The 17,432-nt window shown below is 49.5% G+C and overlaps 1 protein-coding gene across 1 annotated transcript in view; it reads left to right on the forward strand.

Moving 5' to 3' along the window:
- ELL (elongation factor for RNA polymerase II) overlaps positions 1-17,432 on the forward strand; it is a 181,282-nt gene that overhangs the window by 106,903 nt on the left and 56,947 nt on the right. Inside the window, exon 6 of the mRNA XM_078670140.1 lies at positions 320-444. Within this exon, the coding sequence (XP_078526266.1) occupies positions 320-444 (125 nt within the window). The remainder of the gene's footprint in view (positions 1-319; positions 445-17,432) is intronic.

A 17,432-nucleotide genomic window follows, 5' to 3' on the forward strand; every position in this document is an offset into this window, starting at 1 on the left:
ACTTGAATTGCTCTTAAGGTGTTTAAAAAATCAAAACCTTTAGGTCTGTCTCTGCTCCTCCTCATGCACCAGTCACAAAAGTTAACACAAAACATCTGCTTAGTTTATAGTGCAGCAGATAGGGCAAATGTATGTCTTACAATGATTTTTAAATCCTATTTAGTGAATGATTAAACCTGTCTGACATGGATTTAGCTAAGTTTATGTACAGTTGCATGACCACTTCATATTTTGCCACCTGTGTTTACCAGAGATTTACCTGAGTGTTACATTTACCTCCATGATTTTAATGTTCAGCATGGTTCATATTTCGACACAGGTGGCCAACCTCAGTGCCAAAGACAGCACCTATACTTTGAAAGATTGCTTTTATAAAGATGTGCAGAAGGACTGGCCTGGATACTCCGAAGGGGACCAACAGTTACTTAAAAGGATACTCGTAAGGTAATTGTCTTGTTGTGCTTTGCTGATTTCCACCACTGACCCCTTTACCCCTGTCCCCAGAACAAGTGCAGTAAGCTTTTCTGAGATGAGTTGCTACAAAACTATTTCTGATGATTCTTCTTTCTGCATTAAATCCCTCGTTTTTTAAGAGATCTTTAACTGGGGCTCCCTCACGGAGTTCCTCCGGATAAAAATGGGGCCAGGCGGTCATTGGACCCCCTATTTAACAAGTATGGTGGTAATGCTGACAATTTGTAATTCTACTATGTTTTAGATGGAGTCCTGATGCACCAAATAAGATCTAGTGAATGCAGTTCACTTAACAGGCATCAGGTCTTGGCCCTTTCTAAGTTCACATTCCTTTGGTAATTTATGTATGATCAGTTCTCCAATTTTGGACTTTTCATATATTCATTATTTTCAGAACTATCCAAACAGTTCCTTAGTGATTAACATAAAATTCTCCTTAGGGCAGAGGTGTATAAGCATATTGAAACTACCTAATGTGAAAGCGATAGTTAGTTATAGATTTCCTACCTTAGAATTTCCCCCAGGCACTAGACTGGATCTGGAGAATTGTTTCTTAGCAGGACCCCTGCGTGTCGGTAGGTGACGTTGGTCACGTCTGGCGTTGTGGTCAATGGGATGATGTTGCGGTGCCTACTTAGAACGCCGCCCCTGCGTGCTGACCTCAGTTCTTTCTTTTTCTGCGCCAGCCGAGTGCAGATCCTGAGAGAACTACCAGTTTAGTCACTATTTGATTTTTTTTTTCTTCGACTTTGTCGACTTCTTGAGTCTTTGAATCCTGGTGTGCAAGGGATGTCCCATCGTCATCCTGCCTTCAAGCCATGCGGGGAATTATTATTATTATTATTATTATTATTATAATATGAAACTTGTAGCGCGCTCAGCTTACCCGGGGGCATCCCGGCGCGAATTGTCACTGGCTGATGTCAGTGACTAACCCACAGCTCATGTGCCTTTGGTATCTGGAGCACGACCACGACCCGAAGTCGGGCTATAAATCATAAGTCTTTGCGGGAGCGGTCACGAAAGCTTGTGGAGACCCAGCAGTTAGCGCCGCGTCGCTCCCTTTCTCATTTGAGGGGAAGGTATCGAGACTGCTCGCGGAGCACCCACACCTCGTCCCATTCAAAGCCCTTTGGTAAGTCGAAGCACAAGAAGAAGGCGAAGAAGCACCAGCGCTCTTCACCTTCTCCCCGTCGGTCGGCTGATGCGGGGGGTGTCTGATTCGGAGACGACTCCGTGCCTCCCCTGTTTCCGGGAGCTGGGGCATCCCCTGCCCAACATCATACATTTTACTAAGCCCTCCACTGTATCTTTGGGCAGCCTGATTCTGCCGGCGTGCCTTTGGGCCCGCAGAGTCAGTCAGGTGGCTCTGGGCCTTCGATGCCGGCGGCTTCGGCCTCAATACCAGAGGGCCCCCGTGGATCCAGGCCTGAATCTAGATCAATGCCGGTCGATCTTACTCGATGTTCCCCCGGCGCCGATCCTGGTGACGACGCCGTCCCATCCTCATCACCAAGATGGATCTGGATCGATGTCATATCTGACGCCCGAGGCTACTTTTGGTTCCCTGTTCATCCCTGGTGTTCCCTGCCACCCAGATGGTGGTGATTAGGACTGGGAGGGGTCATCAGACCCTTTAGTTCACCAGCTTGAAGAGCCGGACTGGAGAGAGGACCTGGGTGACGCCAGGGGTGTGGACACTTTTGCAGACCTTGCCATGCTTTCTTCCCCTACCGTGGCTACGGGGGAGGGAGCGTCCTACACTGTGGTGGTGCGAAGGGCAGCTGAGGCCCTGGGCCTAGAGCGCCCTTCAGTGGCGGTCAGGACTAATAACCTGACAGGGGTGCTTAAGCCTGCGGCAACCTCCTCTGAACCTCTCCTGTCCTTTAACGAAGCCCTCACCGACGTCCTTCTGGGCACCTGGTTCAAGCCCAGCAAAGGGGCTCCTCTGGAAAAGACGATCACCCACCGTCCAGCCCCGGGCTGCTCTCTTTTCCTCACCCAACACCCTTCCCCCGAGAGCTTGGTGGTCCAAGCCTCCTCTTCTAAGGGTGCATTCCCTTCTGCTCGCTAAGACAGGAAATCCAAGAAACTGAATCATCTTGGGAAGCGCATGATCTCATAGCTCCAGCTTAGCACTGTGGTCCGTGAATACCGCGTGCCTCATGGGTAGATAATCCCATACAATCTGGGATACGGTCGCGCAAGTGCTGCCTCAGTGCCCGGAGGAGCCATTCTCTCCTAAGCGGTGGCAGACGGGAGAGATGCAGCAAAATTCATGATTCGTTGTGGACTGGATACCACTAACTCACTGGGCAGAACGATTGCCATGCAATGTAGCCCTTCGTGGTTGAGCACGTCTGGCTTTTCGGGGGATGTTCACTCAATCCTGCTGGGCGTGCTCTTCGATGGCTGTTGCCTTTTTGGTGACAAGGCAGACTCTATGCTGGAGTGCTTTAAGGATTCTCGAGCTACGGCCAGATCCTTGGGCCTCACTGCGTCTTCCCGTCCACCACAGTCTGCTTTATGCAGCTATGGAACTGCATCCGGCCCAGTCTAGCCACTGGTTCATACAAGCTACCCAGGCTCAACGTGGCTACGGACATGGGAACCAGCGGGAGGCCAGTCCACCTTTCCCGCCGCCTCCTCTCCTCTGAAGGAGCCTCCAAACCCTCCTAGTCCAACCTTTCAGGACCATTAACGGCCAGTGGGTGGCAGGATTCACCATCACCTTCCCCACTGGCAATCCATCACGTCGGACAGGTGGGTTTTGCAAATAGTACGAAGGGGCTAGTCCTTCGAGACTGCCTCTCCCTGCCACAGTCTTTCGGTCGCACGTCGGAGGATCATTTGGCGCTTCTCTCCAGGAAGTTTCAGCTCTCTTGGCCAAGGGAGCTGTCAAAAGGGTCCCTGTGCCAGAAGTAGGTCGTGGTCGCTGTTCCCGCTACTTTCTGGTGCCCAAGAAGGACAAAGGTATGCGTCCTATCCTACACCTCAGGACCCTCAACCGCTTCCTCCAGAAGGAGAAGTTCAAAATGCTCACGTTGGCTCAGGTCCTGTCTGCCCTCCACCCTGGAGACTGGATTGTGGCGTTGGACTTGCAGGACACCCATTTCCATATCCCCCGTTGTGCCAGCCCACAGGCGCTACTTACGGTTCATGGTAGGCCGGGCTCCATATCAACCTGTTGGAGCTCCGTGCGATCCACCTGCCTGCCTCTGAATGCATATACCTTTCTCTTTCAGCGGTGGGGAGAGCTTTGGTTTTGCAGCGTGAATCTTTCTGGATTCACTATGCTGTGCATTATTCCGCGGTCTTGTGGTTGGGTCCGGATTCGTAGTCTTTTTTTTTTTTTTTTTGTAGCCCAGGTGGGCGTCGGCGTCACACCCCCTTGGGTGCATTTCCGGTGACGTCGGCATGCTTCCTGCGGAAGCTCCCACTCTTGGGCGCCATCTTCAGATTCTTTTTTTCCGCGGTCGGGTCTGGATCGTTCCCGTTGGGCTCCAGACATTTTTGGAGAAAGAAGAGAAGAAAAGACAGAAATCACCAAGGAAGGTCATCTGAAGACTCCAGGGGACTTCATCGACGAGGAGTCAGCAAAGGAAGAGGCGAATTCATCGAGATCCTCGACGACCGTCGACGAACACGCGACCAGGGAGGCCCTGAGCGCTCGATGATGGACAACACGCCGTTCAAGTTCTGCCGTAACTGCCACCACAAGTACGCGCAGAAGGACCAGCACCCGGTATGCAACCTTTGTCTACCGGTGAATCACGAAAGCGAGGACTGCAACGCCTGCTCCGCCTTCACCCCGAAGACCCTTCGTGTGAGAGAGAGACAGAGGGTAGCGCACGCCACCCTGCAGGGGAAGGCCCCGACTCTGTCCCTCCACGACCTGGGGATGTCTTCCGAGCAAGAGGACAACGCTACCGCCGAAGACGACAGCTACACGGTCGTAGAGACCGATTACACGAAGACTTCTTTTTTTTTTTTTTTTCTTTTTTTTTTTTTTAAACCTTTATTCAGTTTATGGACAGTACACAGCGTCTGCCTACAACCACTACGGGCCGGCCGCCATGACATACAGAAACAGTACAGGTCATCGCAAAAGCGGAAAGCGAGAAACAATAGCGCCACAACATATCAACAGCAGACAGAAAAGGAATCATGCAGGTTTCATTTTATGAGATTAAAGAGAAATCGTACACTCAGCACAGGCCACCGACAAGGTGGGCCATATTACAGAATATCCACCCAAGGCACCACAACAATGGGAGTCGCGCGCAAAGCATTGCAAACAGTATGCACAGACAACACACTACATTCCGCGCAAGACTGCGCCCATACCCATCCACAAAGCACTTCAGGATGTATGTGCAAACGTAGCCACTATCCAACAGGACTCGAAAGGGCAATTTCTACAGCAGGAAGAGAGGATACGGCGTCATACAATGAAGCGAAATGTATCGGGAACAAGCCACGAAGAAGGAGAAACACCCATTGAAAACATGGTCGGGAGGAGAAACAGGATATACGAGCATTCAATGGGTACATACTGGTTATCAGCGCCACGCACACAAAATCCCAGAAACAGCGTAAACCCCATAAGCACAAGGCGCAGAACCCACCCAGAGAGGAACACCACCCGATCCCCGGCCCGATCTAAATATACGAGAAGAAACAAGAATACAATAAGGGAATAACAAAGGAAAAGGGGAATAACAACCAAAATCACGAAGAATAAAGAAGGCCATAGAAACATAAAACAATAGGACAATAGCACCCGGAGAGGACGCCGGACCCCGACTCACCACCCGACAGTCAAAAAGACGGATATCTAGCTCACCACACGGTCCAGGTGTCCCACATAGTCAACAAACTCACCCCTGACCCTTACGAACTAGCACATAAATGTCCGTAGCCTGCATCAGTACCCCCACAGGACAATAGAAAGTCCCGTTACGTCCATGAACCCACACAGCGAGTCCGGTCCGAACCGCCGGGTCTCCACAGCCAAGAGCCGCCATAGCACTCGCCTCCACTATAGAAAGGTTCAGAACCAACAAAGTCCCCAACGAGACAGTAGGCAGATAATCCAAGGGTATCGAGCAAGACCGTTGGGTCCTCAAAGCAACAGTTCCAGACGAGGACAGGATTGCGAACTCAACCAACAACAGCAAAGATGGCGGGCGGGGTTTCAAAACAATAGGGTCGGCTTCCCCAAGCGGTCGGAGTGACGGTGGCAAGGCTACCACGTAAAAGGGACCCGGGTCACTTAGGTGCGGGCGTAGCGTAGAATAAGCCGCAATTCCGGGGGATCAGACAAACCAGGGCCCTCACAGAATCGGCCCGTGGCGACGGTCTCCACGATCTGAGTGCAGAACAAAGAAGCCATGTAGGAGTGTAGTTCTCTAATGGCGGCCATCACGGCTCCCAAAGACAAACCATCCCCATCCCGCACCGCCTCCATAGGGGCAGCTCCAAGCATCTGCGTGTCCACCGCGGGGCCGGTCGCACCCGGGGATGCAAGCTCAGGCAGGGCGGGCGGGAACGGAGGTGAAGCGAAGAGCAACGTTGGGCCTCTCAGGCGGGGGCCCCGACCCGGCGGGGACGGGCAGTCGCCGGGAGGGGGACCCCCCACCTCGCAGCCGCTGCCAGGAGTAATGCACCTCCGCACACGTAGAGAGCCTCAGACGAACCGCCAATTCCGGGACCGGATCTCTTCCACAGCCACGGTCCAGACCGCGTCCGGATCCCCAAACCGCTGTCGCTACGCTACAACCCGAGAAGACCAGCACTCGCGGACCCGGCTCGTCACAGGCGTCAGGCCAGGGACATCAGCACGGCACAACTTCGCCAATTTGAGTCGGAAAGTGACCGGGGACACACCGCCGCGATCAGCATCCAGTAAGACACCCGGGGATGGGGCAGGAGAACAGGATCATCGGCAGGATAGTTAGCAACGTGAGGGGGTCAGCGGAGCCGAGAGCCTACGCGGCCATCTTCGTTCGTCGCTAGGCTCCTGACACGAAGACTTCTGATAAGGTAGGAGACTCTCCGGCCCCCAAGAACCCGAGAGACTCTGAGTCTCGAAAAAACGAGGGCAAGGCCTCGAAAGCGCCGACGCCAAAGCACCAGGCGTCCGCGAGTACTCACAGGCCCAGCGGATCCTCTGAGAAGGAGTCACCGGCGCCGAGAGCTGTTGAACAGCAGAAGTCGTCGAAAATCGTCCCCGAAAGGGTCGATCGACGCCGAGGGACAAGGACCCTAAACTACAGACGCCGACAAGAGACCCAAAATCCAGTTCGCCGAAAAGAGCAGCCAAAGCATCCGACGCGGAACACGCGGCCGAGATGGAGAAAAAGAGAAGGCGCCTCGAAGCCGAAATGGAAAACATCGTGCAGCGGAAGAAAGAATTCGACGCAAAGATGAAAGCTTTCACGATCCCTCACAAGACCAAGCCACCGGTGGTGGAGGTGGTCGAGGATGAAGACGAGGTCACTGAAGAACAAGAACAAGACCCGGACGTCGAGGTGGTCGACGACCAGGAAGAGTACGAGAATCCCTACGATAGCTACAACTATAGGGAGGAAGAGGACAGCAGGACGGACGCAGAGTCGGCCCCATCTGACCTACAGGAGGGAGGATTACATGGATGTCGAGACCGACAGCCCGGAGGAGGTGGTCGACACGTATCCCTCGAGGCCCTCGCCGCCGGACGACATCGGGGCCTACAATTCGGTGATAAGGTCTGCCGCAGCGGCATTCAAGCTAAAGCTCGATGAAGAGAAGCAGAAAGCAGACTTCCTTCTGGAGACATTGCTCCCAACACAAACAAGGAGCCAGTACCTGCCAATGCTCGACAGCGTCTTGGCCCAGGGGAAGGAAGCATTCAGGGAGCCCGCAACATGCAAGGCAGTAACTCCCAGAACAGAGAAAAAATACAAACATTCCTCAAAAGACCCATCCTACATTCAGGGGATGGTCTCCGCAGACTCCATTATCACGGCCACAGCAAGGAAGAGGGCTAACGTACCCACTACCTCTGGACCACCACCGGATAAGGAGAGCAAAAGGATGGATCTGGTGGGCAGAAGGATCGAACGGAATGCCGCGACCCACTGGCGCATGGCTAACTCCAACGCCCTGATAAACAGACACATGTACCAGATCATGGAGGAGCTGGGGCAGTTGGTGAAGGACCTGCCCCAGGATGCCAGGCAGAAGGCCGAAAAACTGGTTGAAGAAGGGAAGAACGCGGCAAATTCTTGCCTTAAGACGGCCCTGGATGGAGCAGACACCTCCAGCAGGCTCATGATGATGGGTGTCACTGAAAGAAGACACGCATGGCTAAGGATCTCAGGTTTCAAACCAGAGGTGCAACACAGCATTCTGAACACACCGTTCAACGGCGACACGCTTTTCGGAACAACAGTTGATGAGAAGCTCAGCCAACTGAAGAAAGATAACGAAACAGCAAGGTCCATGGGAGCATTGCAGTTCAGAGGCAACAAAAGGGGCACCCCGTCACGGAGGCCTGGCGGGAGAGGTGGAAACCAGCCAGGTACATCACACCAGGCTTTCCAACAAACGCACCAGACAGACTCGCAGGCCCAGCAGGGACAGCAGAAGCAGTCCTGGCAATACCAACAAAGAGGCCAGTCCTTTCGAGGGAGAGGAAATGGACGTGGCCAGAATAGAAGCGGGGGACAGCAGCCCGCTTCTAAGTGACTTAAAGAAACTCCGTGTGCCCACCCACAGAAAGGATCCCAGGGGGCAGCACGTACATTGGGATCAAGACAAGCTAGACATCTACGACCACATAACACCAGTGGGAGGAAGGTTAAGATTTTACCTCCAGGAATGGAGAAAAATCACATCAGACAAATGGATCCTCAACATCATCCAATTCGGTTACTGCATAGAGTTGGAGGGGAGGCCAATAAGCAGAAAACCAAGGAGAAAACAACTAGCAAGCAAACAGCTAGTGTCTTCAGGAAGAGGCAAAGGAACTCCTGCGGAAGCAGGCCATAGAACGGGTACCCTTCAAGGAAAGAAACACAGGAATATACTCAACGTACTTCCTGGTGCAAAAGGTAGACGAGACAATGAGACCCATTCTGGACCTAAGGTTCCTGAACAAATTCATAAGAACGCAAAAATTTAAAATGACCTCCCTGCAAGAGGTGCTCCCGCAATTGCAGATCGGGGACTTCATGGTCACAATAGACCTCAAAGACGCCTACCTGCACATCCCAATGAACAGAAAGCACAAGCATATGCTCAGGTTCACCATCGGAGAAAGCCACTACCAGTTCACGACACTAGCCTTCGGGCTAAAATCAGCACCAAGGGTCTTCACAAAGTGCCTCGCTGCAGTCGCAGCGCACCTACGAAGGCAAGGAATACACGTATACCCTTACCTCGACGACTGGCTGGTGAAAGCAAATTCATACCAGAAATGCAAGCAGCACGCACATACAGTGACGAGCACGCTCATAAGCCTGGGGTTCTCCATCCATTGGAAGAAATCATCAATGGAGCCGGAACAAGTGAAGATCTTCCTGGGAGCACAGATCAACACCTTACAGGGCAAGGTGTTCCCCAGCGAGAAGAGGGCGAGGGCGCTTGTGAAGGAAACTCGCCTCTACCGGAAGGGACAAGCTCGGACAGTGAGGACTGCGAGCAAGATCATGGGGATGATGGCATCATGCATCCACCTGGTACCCAATGTACGTCTCCACATGAGACCCATTCAAGAATGGCTACAGGAGCAATGGTCACAAGCTACAGGCAGTTGGGAGGATCTAGTGGTTGTGACGCACGCAGTGCAGAAGGAGATGACATGGTGGACCATGGAGAACATAACAAGGGGAAAGCCTCTAACACCCCCAACGCCAACAGTGACCATCACCACAGACGCATCCCTGAAGGGATGGGGCGCTCACATGGAGGAGCTCAAGGTGAGGGGACTGTGGACGCCAACAGATGCGACAAGGCACATCAATTACCTAGAATTGAAGACAATCTTCCTTGCACTGAAAGCTTTCCAAACAAGACTGTACAAACACAAGGTGCTGCTACAGACAGACAACAACACCGCGATGTTCTACATCAACAAGCAGGGGGGCACACAGTCAGCCCCGCTCTCAACGCTGGCGCAGGAGATATGCCATCCCTCTCAAAATAGACCTGCTAGCCATACACCTACCAGGGAAGGACAACATACAGGCAGATTGGCTCAGCAGACAGACATCTGCATCCCACGAGTGGGAGCTCAATGCTCAGGAGACAAGGTGGCTGTTCGACAGATGGGGAACACCATCAGTGGACCTGTTTGCCACACGCCGGAATGCAAAATGCCAAAACTTCGCATCCAGACAGCCCGAGGAGGGGTCACTGGGGAATGCCCTATGGATAGATTGGTCCGGGACATTTGCTTACGCCTTTCCCCCGATACCACTGATGCAAAGGGTGCTGAGCAAGTGCCGAGCGAGCAACATGACCCTGATACTGGTCGCGCCACAGTGGGCCAGGCAGACATGGTACTTACAGATCATGGAGATGACACAGTGTGCACCCCACAGATTCGGCAGGAGGAAGGACCTACTCTCCATGCAGAACGGAGAGGTGCTACACCCAGAGCCAGAGAGCCTGAGCCTAGTAGCGTGGCTCCTGAGGACATAGAGTTTGCACATTTGAGATTACCAGAAAGCACCCTGAGGGTCCTTCGGGAGACACGAAGGCCCAGCACTCGGAAGTGCTACGTTGCGAAATGGAAAAGATTCACAATGTGGTGCAGGAAAGAGAGACTTCACAATAAAATGAAGGACTCCACAGTTCTAAAGTACCTGACACACTTGCTGGAAAAGAACCTTAGCTCATCCTCGTTAAGAGTTCACTTGGCAGCGATAGTCGCCTACACAAGGGGAGAGACGTGCAGGAGTTTCTTCACATCACAGGTGGTGAAAAGATTCCTAGAAGGAGCGAAAAGGATCGCACCACCCAAGCGGGTGCCGCCACCTGCATGGAACTTAAACATAGTCCTAACGGAACTCATGAAGGAACCCTTTGAACCACTTCACAAGGCCTCCCTAAAGATGCTAACTATGAAAACAGCTTTCCTGGTTGCAATAACGTCCTCACGAAGAGTAAGCGAACTTCAGGCGCTAACGCTACAAGAACCCTACATACAAATACACAATGATAGGGTTGTGATGAGGACTGACCCACACTTCATGCCGAAGGTGGTATCCAAATTCCACATGAACCAGTCTATACAGATACCGAGTTTTTTCCAAAAACCAACAACTAGCGCAGAGCGGGCTCTGCACACCCTGGACGCCAAAAGGGCAGTCATGCACTACATTGAGAGGACGAAGGGACACAGGAAATCAAAACAGTTCTTCGTGTCATTCGCCAACAGTTTCATGGGAAAGGCAGTAACCAAAAAGACTATTGCACGGTGGATCGCACAGACAATTCAACTCTGCCACAAAAGTGCAGGACAAGAGCTAGCAGAGGGGACACGTGCCCACTCCACTAGGAAAAAGGGTGCTACAATAGCCTTCCTGGCTAACACACCCATAGAGGACATATGCCTGGCGGCAACATGGGCCTCGGTGCACACGTTCACGAAGCACTACTGTGTGGACATACAGATGAACAAGGAAGCACAAGTCGGACAAAGGGTGCTCCAGCACATATTCAATAACCAACGCTCATCTTCCACCCAGCCGCCACAGAGATGAGAAACCGCTACAAAATCTATGCACAGCATAGTAAATCCAGAAAGATTCACGCTGCAAAACGAATAGTTTTCTTACCTGTCGGTGTAGTTTTGCAGCTTGAAGATCTTTCTGGATTCACTAGCGAACCCACCCACCTCCGCCAGAAAGATGAGGCTGGAGAGAGAAGAGGTGGTTAAAAAAGAAAGGACTTTAATAGTACAAAGCGGTAAAATATCACCTAAATAGAACATTGCCATTACTTCGGAAACGAAAGAAACACGGAAAAAAAGAACCCGAAGATGGCGCCCAAGAGTGGGAGCTTCCGCAGAAAGCATGCCGACGTCACCGGAAATGCACCCAAGGGGGTGTGACGCCGACGCCCACCTGGGCTACAAAAAAAAAAAAGAAAAGACTACGAATCCGGACCCAACCACAAGACCGCGGAATAATGCACAGCATAGTGAATCCAGAAAGATCTTCAAGCTGCAAAACTACACCGACAGGTAAGAAAACTATTCGTTAGATCTATTCGCCACCAAAAAGAACGCACAATGTCAGCAGTTTTATGCGTTGGAGTTTCCAAGGCAGCACTTGCTCTATGACGCTTTTCGTCGCAAGTGAAGCTGCGGCCTCCTGTACGCTTTTCCGCATGTACCACTTTGCGCTTCATCTTCTTCAGCACTCGGGGCAGATCGGGCCCAAGTCATTCTTGTGGCTCCGGACTGGGCACGAACAGTCTGATACCCCGAGCACCTGAGCATGGCCGTCGACCCTCCGATCAGACTGCCCCTTCGGCGGAGGGAGGGGGGGGGGGGGAGATGATCTTCTGTCGCAGTAACAGGGGACAGTCCTCCACCCGAACCTCTCCAGCCCCCATCTACTTGCGTGGAGATTGAGCAGCAACAGTTGACAGCTTTTGACCTTCCACCCAAAGTCTGTAACGTCATCTTGGCAGCCAGGCTTCCCTCCACTAAGTCGGTATACGCCTGTAGATGGAATATGTTTGGAACATGGGGCACAGCAAAGGCTGTGGATCCCCTCTCTGCCCCTCTTTCTGATGTTCTCTTGTTCATGCTTTCTTTGGCACAGCAGGGATCTGCTGTGGACACTCTAAATGGCTATCTTGCAGCTATATCTTCTTTCCTTCAGCTACCAGGTCAGCCCTCCTTATTCAAGTCCCCTATCGTAAACAGTTTATTTAAGGGTATTATTCATCTCTAGCTTCCATCTCCTCCTGTAATGCCCCAGTGGGACTTGAACCTTGTTTTAACTTACCTGATGTGTGCTTCTTTCCGGCTTGCCCTCTCGGCTTCTCTCTCTGAAGACTGCCTTTCTTGTTGCCATCACCTCTGCTCGCAGGGTGAGTGAGCTTCAGGCTCTTTCTTCGAAGTCCCCTTTCTTCTCTGTGCATACGGACAAAGTAACGCTTAGGACGAGACCCTTGTTCTTTCCTAAAGTAGTTACACCTTTTCACATACGACAAACTATCTCTCCGCCCACCTTTTTCCCACCTCTGCACCCTTCCAAGGAGGAGGAGAGACCACCGTTTGGACCCAAAATGTGCGCTGTCCTTCTACCTTGACTGCACAAAAGATTTCCAGGTGGATGATCAACTCTTCGTTGGCTATGTGGGTGCCAAGAAAGGTACAAAAGCGTACCATCTCTCGATGGGTTGTCCTTGCATCAAAATATGTTACGCTTTAGCGAGGAAAGAACCTCCAGTGGAGCTGCGTGCTCATTTCACTAGGGCTATGGCAGCAACTACTGCATTGTCACGTGGAGTCCCACTCTTTAATATCGGCCAAGCGGCAACGTGGGCATCTATGCACATGCTCACCAGACATTACAGTCCAGTCCAGAGGGATGGCTATTTTGCCGGGTCTTTCCTCCAGGACTTTCTGGTGTGAACTTGGTTTGCAGAACCTCCTCCGGGGTTGTGGTTGCTGGGGTATCTATTCAAAGGTACGGAATCTATAGCTAACTGTCTCTTTCAGATTAACAAGTTACTTACCTTTGGTGACGATGTATCTGTATGAGACATAGGTTGTAGGTGAGTAGGATCAGTATAGCATATACTCAGCAGTTGAATAGCTTGAGATCCCATACATTATTTTCTATTCATTATTATCTGTTACAAGCCTGTATGGTCTTGTAGCTTGTTTGAATTTTTCTCCAAAATGTAAACCAAGCCACCTAGAGATATGGTTAATAATGCCGGACTCCAAATTTTATGTCATATTTGTGAATTTCTTAATTTTCCTAGATGCAGTTACATTTGTTAGGCAGTATTAATTGGAGGTTGAAGCGTTTTGTAAATGTGTAGGAGATTTTGACAGGAATGTGTGTGGTTAGTTAGCTCTTTGTGTTTGAACATGTGTCTTGTGCTGTATTTGTCCTTACTCTACTGTCAAGTCTTGGGCTCTATGATGATTTGCCATATGGTGCCTCTAGTAGGAATTGCCTACTCTGGTGCACATGCATTCTTTGCCAGCAGTGAGTGGATGAGGAAAAGTTGTATACATGTGCCTAAAGCTATGGTGCTTTTCCTCACACTAAATTGCTTTAAAAAAATATGAAATAAGCAGTAATACTGCAAAATCAAAGTGCACTAATTGATCCAGTAAGACTGTCGTTGCCAGTGCAAGTTTACCTGAATAGAAAAGACTTAGAACCAACCTACCAGCATAGCACAGCTACCTCAGGAGAGGTGTCCCAGCGCTGGGGGCCATCGGTTCGATTGAGCGAGCTATTGCCCAGAGTCACATGGTGCTGGGCTAACCTGCTGCCGGCACCGGGGATCGAACCGTGAACACCGTGGTCCGGAGTCATACACCCTGGCCGCTGCGCCACACCTCTCCATGTGATGATGCTTCCCATTAGTGATCCCAACGTACGTTTCCTTCCGTGACTATAGAGGCCACATTGGAGGCCTCCTGCATCACATATGAAAGCATAAATGACTGCATAACCTATCTGTTTCCTGGGTGAAGATGGTTGCACCGCTTAACTATATACAATCAAGTTATATCTTCCAGGGACTAAGAGTCCCGGTTATTAACTGAGTAATGCACTATTGTTAATGGTCTTCAGTTGCTTTTACTGAGATCTGTATAGTGTTATACATTTTATCTCCACACATCACTCCTCTTGATTGTGGGTCGTCTTATTCCTTTTAAGAAAAACAATCACATTGCTTAGACAATATTTATTGTGAATGATGCCGGCTAGCTGAATGTGATGTTTTACACCAAACCATGTCCAAGAGTAAGCCCTTACTATATGACCTAACTGCCTATCCCAAACTGTGCTTACAATATTTACGAACACCTGTGGTTCCTGTGGCAGTGGTAGTACTAGGTACAAGGAATGCCTGAATGCCCTCAAGTTCCCCTAGACTGCAGAGACCTAGCCTGCCTTCCCCATGATGGTGCTCGTCTGTACGCACTCTGATGATTGAGGGATTTTGAGTGGGATGTAAAGGAGCCTTAGTGTGCAGCTTAAATCAGAGTAGATGGAGACCCGGGCCTTTTATAGAATATCATCTGCATTAATCCGTAAAGGAGAACCAGATAAGGCACAGTAGATCGGATGCTTTGTGATTTTAGTATTCAGATAATTGGACCTGTGATTTAAAGAGTACGCAGGGAACACTGACCATTAGAAAAATTGCATTTAATGGCCGTTTTGTCCTGGCTTTTTACCAGCGTTCAGTGATTTAATAGGTGCAGCAGTTAGAACTGCCCCGTTTGTATCGAAAATTGCAGTGCCGCCTACCTAGAGAGTTGGCAGAGTATGCGCCCTGGCCTCTTTATGCTCTGGGGCGGGGCATAAATGACACACCTCGTGTGTATCAGAGTGTGCGTATACCAGCGTCTAAACAAAGTGACCACCAAGCGGACTACCACATGGAAGTGTTCTCAAAGACTGACATCTGTTTTAGCTATATTAAGCCTCACAGAATTGGTATTTATGTTGTGGGCCACCGTAGTAAAGCGAGGTTTGAACTGATTTTGACTCAATATCTGCCCATCCTCTGACTGAAGAATAAGCAGGGTGTCGCCGCATCCGTCGCCGCCATGAGAACAGAATTGAAGCCCAAAGGAGGCAACAAGAACCTCCAGGAGGCCAGATCTATTTTAAACAAGGCGAGACTTCACGAGGAGCACAATGTGCGGCTGCGAGCCTGAAAAGGCATCAGATGAACCCCTCAGTCTTGCTTGCAGGAAGTATTCGAAGCAGCTCAGCGAAATCTTGATTTTGATTTTTCAGTCTTCAGTTGCTTTTACTGAGATCTGTATAGTGTTATACATTTTATCTCCAGCCTTGCTAGTGCATCCACTTGCGCCCAATTTTCTTTGCATCAATACTTTCACTTATGAAATTTGAGAGGATGCGTAAGAGCAACCGTTGAGTTCATCGTGCACCAATTTCTCTATGCTTCCAAACTTTGTTCATTAGCTCTATGAAAAAAGCTCAAAACCAAATATAATACAATATATTGAAAAAGGGACTATTACTAGCTGCAGTTAGGCCGGAAAAATTCAGAACTAACAATCTCAAACTGAAATCAGCAGTTGAAATGTGCACTGCACCAAGTAAATATTGTTGTGGAAGCTTAAAATATTTAAACAGAGTTTCAAAAAGGTTGGCTAAGGGAGTCTTTGTGAGCGCATAACGCAGAGTTGAGTAACCCAAGGTTTCCCCAGAAAACGTTAGTTTTTGACCATTTAAATGTATGAATTTTATGGCATGAGACTCAATTTTCTCTGCACGAGGTTCACGTCTACAGTAATTCCCCAGTCATGTAAAGCATGTCTCTTCACATAGAGTATTTCAAGCTGATGATATTGTGGTGCTTTCAATGGAACTGGCTCAGTAGCAGTGTGTAGAATCTGTTTAATGGTGACGTTGAATATATAGTTAACAAGAAAGGAATCCGATTCCTGCAAGATAAAATATCCATTGCCATGGTCTGGCTACAGTTTACATTGCATAGCAAGGATTGGTTAAACACCAATGTACATTTGATTATAAAGGTAAACATCAGTTGGTTAAATAAATTCGCCTCATTCAACACACATCAGCATGTCAGCATGTCAGTAAGTGTCCTTTGTGAATGGTCCAGTGCACCACATGCTTAGCCCCAGGAAGCGTCTTCCTCTCAATATCTTCTGACCTGAATGGAAAACCGACCACTGTATTAGCCTGCAGGGGTCAACATTAAAATGTTATTTTCCTCCTGATAAAAGCTACTCTTGGTGTTTTGTTTCAGCCATAAGTGATTAATGCTCTAAAAATAGAGGATGAGAAGGTTGCCTGATGCTGTGCGAATCAAAACTTACAATTGAGCATAGGTAATGAGTTTTCAGACCGGAAACACTGAATGGACTTGATTCCAGTCTGCTCTGTTTGGCCTCGATTTTTTATTATTATTGTTCAACCATCTACTTAAGTGTGTGCACAGCTTTTTGGACCTATCAGCATTGTTAGCCTAACAGCAATTCCTCCTGGTGCAAGTTGAGTTTGAATTCTGCTCTGGTGCATAGACCTTGTTGATTAGGGGGGGATGTTCGTCTTTATGAGCCATTTACACGACTTTTGGTCATGAGAGACTTTCTCATCCTATCGCCATCACTCCGTCCTTCTGTACTACGGAAATTTAATGAGGACAATAAGGGAATTAATGTTCTCTGTCTTTCTAAATCCAGTTTTTTTTTTTACCCTGTCTTGACGGTTAAGTAACATCTGAAATTGGATGATTCTTCCTGCACCCTTTTTTCTCACAATCGTTTGAAATATAGGCAAGCTCGGTTTTCCTGCATGGAAAAGTAGACAGATGATACATCTAATTATATTGTAGCACTTGTATTGTGATTAATATTTGTGGGGTGACCTAAAAGTGAGTGTGTTCATGTAAGGTCACCCAGCTTCTTCTGTGTGGTGTATTTATATTGGGATTTGGGAGATGTTTTGAGGCATGTGAGGGTTGGAGGAATGCTTCAGTGGTGTTGCTTTGGCTTGGATCACACACAAAGGACAGTCATTCAAAAGCATGAGTTGGTTCGAGCAGCACTTGATGTTGCATACCATCTCCTTGTGTCATTTTATGGGATCAGCCTATGTTGATGACACTGTAGTTTGGAAGGTTTCTTTAGTGTTTGGGTACAGCCAAGTCTTTACATCTTTTGAAACTCCTGGCATTTGTAAAGGTTTCTTATTCTTGCTGGT

Source organism: Lissotriton helveticus, chromosome 12, assembly GCF_964261635.1.
Source record: "Lissotriton helveticus chromosome 12, aLisHel1.1, whole genome shotgun sequence".
Classification (NCBI taxonomy): Eukaryota; Metazoa; Chordata; class Amphibia; order Caudata; family Salamandridae; genus Lissotriton; species Lissotriton helveticus.